General features: G+C 39.5%; 1 protein-coding gene across 5 annotated transcripts in view; it reads left to right on the forward strand.

Moving 5' to 3' along the window:
* Sec71 (ADP ribosylation factor guanine nucleotide exchange factor Sec71) overlaps positions 1-7,848 on the forward strand; it is a 291,696-nt gene that overhangs the window by 173,513 nt on the left and 110,335 nt on the right. For all 5 annotated transcript variants that reach the window (XM_053789547.2, XM_053789544.2, XM_053789546.2 and 2 more), the window contains one exon: positions 6,607-6,735. In XM_053789547.2, coding sequence (XP_053645522.1) covers positions 6,607-6,735 — 129 coding nt within the window. The remainder of the gene's footprint in view (positions 1-6,606; positions 6,736-7,848) is intronic.

The following is a 7,848-nucleotide window of genomic DNA, read 5'->3' on the forward strand; positions in this document are numbered from 1 at the left end:
CTCTGTGTCACATGACACTACCTTCTCCATGTCACATGACACTGCCTTCTCCGTGTCACACGACACTACTCTCTATGTCACATGACACTACCTTCTCTCAGTGTTACACACATCGTGGGATGAGGCCATCAAGTAAACTTAGCCAGCAGGATACTAAGTCCAGCGATGTAGCCATCAGCTGAACTGTGAACTCAGTGAGGCCATCAGGTGAACTGAATAAGGCCGGCCCAGCAGCCCCAACATTGGGTACCGATAGTTAGCAACACCCATGTGGTCAGCCAACCACCTCTCCTGAGCATACAACATATATGTTACATATAGTACATGTTACACCCTACCTCATAATAATATAGACAAATATAATATACACACTATTATATACCTTTTATCAAGTTCAGGGTATGCAACAGGCATCTTTTGAAATTTGTGTGAAATTGGCCAAATTGCCAATTTCTGACCACTTCATTGGGTAGTTGAAATTGGTAAATGGGCGGTTTCTTGTACTCAACCGATAGAACAAATGGAGTTCTAGCAAAATAGCTATGATTTTAGTCAACTGAAACAATGGAATTGGCCGAAAATAGGGCTCAAAGTCGGTGAAATCCCCGATGCGTAAATATTGCTGATTTTGCTAACTTTGCTAGAGCATAATTTCGTAAGTTTTCAATAAAATTTCATACTTTTGGTGTCATTACCGTCAGGAAAAGATTCTTTATCATTTCATAAGATTTTTTTTTTTTCCAACCCTGAGAGTGAGTTAAGGATTGGGGGTCTCGACCCTAAAAGGGTTAACAATGCAGACATTCCTAGCACTAAAATAACATTTTCTCTGCTCGCTAGTCATGTCTCTAGGCCCCACTTATACAGTGGACCCCCGCATAACGATCAGCTCCCAACGCGACCAATTATGTAAGTGTATTTTTGTAAGTGCTTTTGTAGGTGTATTTTTGGGGGTCTGAAATGGACTAATCTACTTCACAATATCTCTTATGGGAACAAATTCGGTCTATAACGGCACCCAAACAGACTTCTGGATTGAAATAATATCGTTATGCGGGGGTCCACTGTATTTCACTTGCTTTCCATTTCTAATTTTTATTCACAAAAAAATAATAGATTTACTGCTAGGCAGACCACTGCATTATTGTAAAAATGATATAAATAATATCAGCGCATTTGTGAAAGCACATTAGACCTACCAGTTGACGTGTATTGGACACATGATGTGATTTGTTTACTCTTTAATGTTGGCAGAAATCAAATATTTCCTCTACTATGAGCTCAATTTCAAGGTACTCCATAAACCATTCAAAATCATCTCTATTTCTGTAATATATCGTACGTTCTGTTAAATGAGACCAAGAAAACGAGAATAGAACCATAAATACCATATGAAAATACACCACAAATTCACTGTTTTAAACCAAAAACACAGTTGGAGTTTTTTTTCCCTCATGCACTGCATGCTGCAGGATTTTTTTTTATACTGCTCACACTGACCACTCACACCCATTTTCTCGTATGTTAGCCTACCAGCTTTCTCCCGCAAGATTGGAAGCCGCTAGAATTTTGGCATAGTATTATGGCACCGACACTGGCTTGCAAGCCATAATATTGTGGGACCGACAGTGAAAGGGTTACTGATAATTTTTCATCTCTATTGTGACTAACCAATTCCTGTTTGGTTGGCTGTTATCGCTAATCTTCTTAGGCCCCATGGTAACTTATTTATACAAATAATTAAAAAAAATGTGAAGAAACATGAAATAGTTTACAGTGGAGTTTAGCACTGAGCGACTGCTGGGGGAAGACTGACGCACATTGTTTGGTCGAGTGTTGAGCTCACGGTCATCTTTCGAGTTTTTATTTTTTTTTTTTTTTTTTGTTTTTACTAAACAAATCATTCGAATACCGAATTGTTCAAGTTTGTGTATTGTAGCTGTTTGAGTACTAAGGCACTATTGTACAATGCCTGCACTTTAACCCTTTGACTGTTTTGGTCATACATATACGTCTTACAAGCCACCATTTTTGACGTACAGTGGACCCCCGGTATTCGACATTAATCCATTCCTGAGAGCTCATCGAATACCGATAATATCGAAAACCAAATCAATTTTCCTCATAAGAAATAATGGAAATCAAATTAATCCGTGCAAGACACCCAAAAGTATGAAAAAAAAAATTTTTACTACATGAAATATTAAGTTTAATGCAATAGAATAATTACAATAACAATAAAATAATTGACACTTACCTTTAATGAAAATCTGGTGATGATTGATGGGATGGGAGGAAGGGAGAGGTATTAGTGTTTAGAAGGGGAATCTCCTTCCATTAGGACTTGAGGTAGCAAGTCCTTTTCTGGGGTTACTTCCCTTCTTCTTTTAATGCCACTAGGACCAGCTTGAGAGTCACTGGACCTCTGTCGCACAACAAATCTGTCCATAGAGCTCTGTACCTCCCGTTCCTTTACGATTCGTCTAAAATGGGCCACAACATTGTCATTGTAATAGTCACCAGCACGGCTTGCAATAGCTGTGTTAGGGTGATTTTCATCCATAAAGGTTTGCACTTCAACCCACTGTGCACACATTTCCTTAATTTTTGAAGTAGGCACAATGGATTCCACAACTGGCATAGGCTTCTCAGGGTTAGCCCCAAACCCTTCAAAATCTTTCTTACTTTCCATACTAATTCTCACCCTTTTTACCACAGGGTTGGCACTAGAAGCTTTCTTGGGGCCCATGGTGACTTATTTTGCAGAAACAAGCACCAAACACAGTGATAATATGGATAATATGGAATGTACCGAATGTATCCTTAGATGCGCGCACACTGGCTGGCTTGTAAACACTGGCACACACGGGGCAGTTCAAGCCACACGTGGACAGGTCTCGTATGAATCGTATCGAATACCGGGTTTTCAATCGAATACTGAGGAAAATTTTTTGCGATATAATGCATCGAATACCGGATTTATCAAATACTGATGCCATCGAATACCGGGGGTCCACTGTATATATACAGGGTTTGGGGCTAACCCTGAGAAGCCTATACCAATTGTGGAATACATTGTGCCTACTTCAAAAATTAAGGAAATGTGTGCACAGAGGGTTGAAGTGCAAACCTTTATGGATGAAAATCACCCTAACACAGCTATTACAATGACAATGTTGTGGCCCATTTTAGACAAATCGTAAAGGAACGGGAGGTACAGAGCTCTATGGACAGATTTTTTGTGCGACAGAGGTCCAGTGACTCTCAAGCTGGTCCTAGTGGCATTAAAAGAAGAAGGGAAGTAACCCTGGAAAAAGACTTGCTACCTCAAGTCCTAATGGAAGGAGATTCCCCTTCTAAACACTAACACCTCTCCCCTCCTTCCATCCCATCAATCATCACCAGATCTTCATTAAAGGTAAGTGTCAATTATTTTATTGTTATTGTAATTATTCTCTTGCATTAAACTTAATATTTCATGTAGTAAAATTTTTTTTTTTCATACTTTTGGGTGTCTTGCACGGATTAATTTGATTTTCATTATTTCTTATGAGGAAAATTGATCCGGTTTTCGATATTATCGGTATTCGATGAGCTCTCAGGAACGGATTAATATCGAATAACGGGGGTCCACTGTACTCATAAATTCTAGCGGCTTCAAATCAAGCAGGAGAAAGTTGGTAGGCCCACATGTGAGAGAATGGGTCTGTGTGGTCAGTGTGCACCATATAAAAAAAATCCTGCAGTTTTTTTAATTAAAATGCCGAATTTGTGGTCTATTTTCATATAGTATTTATGGTTGTATTCTCGTTTTCTTGGTCTCATTTGATAGAATGGAAAACATATAGAAATAGTGGTGATTTTGATTGATTTTACTATGAAAAGAACCTTGATATGCAGCTCAAATTAGCGGAAATGTTAGATTTTTGCCGATGTTCAAAAGTAAACAAATGATGTCATTTTCCAATAAATGATTAAGTAGCCATTCTAATATGCAGTCATGAATGGGTTGACATTATTTATACAATTATTACAATATTGCAGTAGTCTGCTGTTATTTTAGAGCCAGGAATGTCTGCATTGTTCATTGTGGACCCTATTTTGAAATTGTCATATTTTTTAATTTTTGTGAAATTACCCAATTTGCAAATTTCTGACCACGTTATTGGGTAATTGAAATCAGTAAATGGGCAGTTTCTTGTACTCAGTCGATAGAAAAAATGGAGTTCTAAAGAAATAGCTATGAGTTTGGTCGAATGGAACAATGGAATTAGCCGAAAATAGGGTTCAATGTGGGCGAAATTGCCGATTCGTAAACATCGCCGAGGTCACTAACTTCGCGAAAGCGTAATTCCATGAGTTTTCCATCAAATTTCGTTCTTTTGGTGTCAATACCCTCGGGAAAAGATTCTCTATTATTTCATAAGAAAAAATAATTTTTTTTTTTTTGGTGGGGAAATTTTGCGACACCAGGAGACACCTCAGGATTTGGGGTTGCGACACTCAAGGGGTTAAAGGAAGGGTTTGGAATATTTTCTGTGTGGAGTGACATCTGAACTATAGTACATGGGTGCCTCTGCAAAGACAGTGATTATGCATGATGGTGAAAGTGTTTCTTTTTTGGGTCACCCTCCCTTGGTGGGAGACGGTCAGTGTGTTAAAAAAAATAAACATAAAATGTATTTTTTTACCATATCAATGAATAATGGTAAATGCATTTCCTTCTTTGGGCTACCCTGCCTTAGTGGGAAACTGTGTGGTGAAAAAAAAGTTTTTGTATCCATGATTTTTACCAGTGGTTCTTAACCAGGGTTATCCATTTCCCTTAGGGGTATGGGAACCAAATAATGGGACTCTAGCTCTGAACTCTTAGAAAAAGTTGTTAGATTAGAATAGGTGGTAAGTTACTAAATGCTGTAATGAGTTTTTAGGAGGATAGTGAGGCTCAGGTTAGGGTGTGTAGAAGAGAGGGAGACTATTTCCCGGTAAATGTAGGTCTTAGACAGGGATGTGTAATGACACCATGGTTGTTTAATATACAGTGGACCCCCGGTTAACGATATTTTTTCACTCCAGAAGTATGTTCAGGTGCCAGTACTGACCGAATTTGTTCCCATAAGGAATATTGTGAAGTAGATTAGTCCATTTCAGACCCCCAAACATACACGTACAAACTCACTTACATAAATACACTTACATAATTGGTCGCATTCGGAGGTGATCGTTATGCGGGGGTCCACTGTATTTATAGATGGGGTTGTAAAAGAAGTAAATGCTAGGGTGTTCGGGAGAGGGGTGGGATTAAATTATGGGGAATTAAATACAAAATGGGAAGTGACAGTTACTTTTTGCTGATGATACTGTGCTTATGGGAGATTCTAAAGAAAATTGCAAAGGTTAGTGGACGAATTTGGGAGTGTGTGTAAAGGTAGAAAGTTGAAAGTGAACATAGAAAAGAGTAAGGTGATGAGGGTGTCAAATTATTTAGATAAAGAAAAACTGGATATCAAATTGGGGAGGAGGAGTATGGAAAAAGTGAATGTTTTCAGATATTTGGGAGTTGACGTGTCAGTGGATGAATTTATGAAGGATGAGGTTAATCATAGAATTGATGAAGGAAAAAAGGTGAGTGGTGCATTGAGGTATATGTGGAGACAAAAAATGCCATCTATGGAGGCAAAGAAGGGAATGTATGAAAGTATAGTAGTACCAACACACTTATATGGATATGAAGCTTGGGTTGTAAATGCTGCAGTGTGGAGGCAGTTAGAGGCAGTGATGGCCTGTCTAAGGGCAATGTGTGGTGTAAATATTATGCAGAAAATTCGGAGTGGGGAAATTAGGAGAACGTGTGGAGTAAATAAAAGTATTAGTCAGAGGGCTGAAGAGGGGTTGTTGAGGTGGTTTGGTCATTTAGAGAGAATGGATCAAAGTAGAATGACATGAAGAGCGTATATATCTGTAGGGGAAGGAAGGCGGGGTAGGGGTCGTCCTTGAAAAGGTTGGAGGGAGGGGGTAAAGGAGGTTTTGTGGGCGAGGGGCTTGGACTTCCAGCAAGCGTGCGTGAGCGTGTTAGATTGGAGTGAATGGAGACGAATGGTATTTGGGACCTGACGAGCTGTTGGAGTGTGAGCAGGGTAATATTTAGTGAAGGGATTCAGGGAAACTGGTTATTTTATATAGCCAGACTTGAGTCCTGGAAATGGGAAGTACAATGCCTGCACTTTAAAAGAGGGGTTTTGGATATTGGCAGTTGGGAGGGATATGTTGTGTATCTTTATATGTATATACTTCTAAACTGTTGTATTCTGAGCACCTCTGCAAAAACAGTGATGATGTGTGAGTGAGGTGAAAGTGTTGAATGATGAAAGTATTTTCTTTTTGGGGATTTTCTTTCTTTTTCGGTCACCCTGCCTTGGTGGGAGACGGCCGACTTGTTAAAAAAAAAAAAATGTTCAGCTGCTAACTTTCCATATGTAAAGTAAAACCAAGCTGTTGACATCTTTTGAAATCATACTGGTATCTAATAGGACTGATAGTGGGGTGATCCATTGGGAATCTATAATTGTAAATATGTTAAGTACCCCTGCTTGATACTATTTACAGATGGCATGGACACCATTCCTGGCTGCATTTTCAGTTGGCTTACAAGACTGTGATGATGCGGAAGTGGCATCCCTCTGCCTAGATGGCCTTCGATGTGCCATCAGAATAACTTGTATATTTTGCATGACTGTAAGTATAAGAGGTTGTTTACAAATATATATGTATAATTCTATTTTTTTTTTTTTTTTTTTTTTTTTTACTCAGGGTTTGACAAGGTTAAGGATCCTTAGCTTTATTGACAGCTATTTACAGGTTAAGGATTCCTAACTTTATTGGCAAGCTAAGAACTGTTACCTACATCAGCATTTTTATTGTTATGAAACATACAAGTAGGGAACAGGAAGAAATTGGAGCCATCTATGGGCCAGCATTTTCATTTGATCAACTGACGTTATCTCGTTGACATCATTATGCTGTACAATTGTGTTCCATACTCGAGTCATCCCAGGTATATATGATCTCAGATGGAGTGATGTTCTGGAGAAGGGTACAGCCAGAGTGAAGTTGCTGCTTTCTGCCCGTCTTGTGGCATAAAAGCTTGTTTCACGCTGTCCTCGAAGTGGATCCAAGTGTGGTATTTTGACAATATTGGCCTTGTACATAACAGTAAGGCCACCCACATCCCTCCTATGTTGAAGGCTCTGCTGAAATGACAGATCTATCCAGGATGGGTCCAGGCGAGAGATGAGACGTCTTGCTCTGTTCTCTACTCTGTCAAGCAGTCGCAGATGAGAGGGGGGGCAGGCAAACCAAAAAAGTGGAGCTTACTCAAGGTGTGAGCGTACTTGTGCCTCGTACAGAATCTTGCAACCCCTGCTGTCAAGCAGATGCGAGATATGGCGAAGTGCTGTAAGCTTCCTGGCTGCCTTGTTTGCAAGATTTACAACATGGTTCTTCATGTGGTTAGTTTGGAGTCAAATTTAACCCCAAGGATATCAACTTCTTCTCCAGGTGCCAACACCCTTCCATTCATCCATACTACTGCACCAGCATTACCATCACGGTGCCTAGAGACGATCATCATTTGCATTTTCTCAGATGCAAATGTTACTTGCCATCTATTTCTCCAAGCTGATATAGCTCTTAGCTGGTGATTGATGTAGCTTAGAGCAGCTGGCATTTCTTCTCTTGGATAAGTGAATGTCAGTGTACAGTCATCTGCATATGCATGTGATTCTGGGATGAGATGAAGAAGGTTGTTGAAGTAGACATTCCATAACAATGGTCCCAGCACGCTTCCTT

Source organism: Cherax quadricarinatus, chromosome 68, assembly GCF_038502225.1.
Source record: "Cherax quadricarinatus isolate ZL_2023a chromosome 68, ASM3850222v1, whole genome shotgun sequence".
Classification (NCBI taxonomy): Eukaryota; Metazoa; Arthropoda; class Malacostraca; order Decapoda; family Parastacidae; genus Cherax; species Cherax quadricarinatus.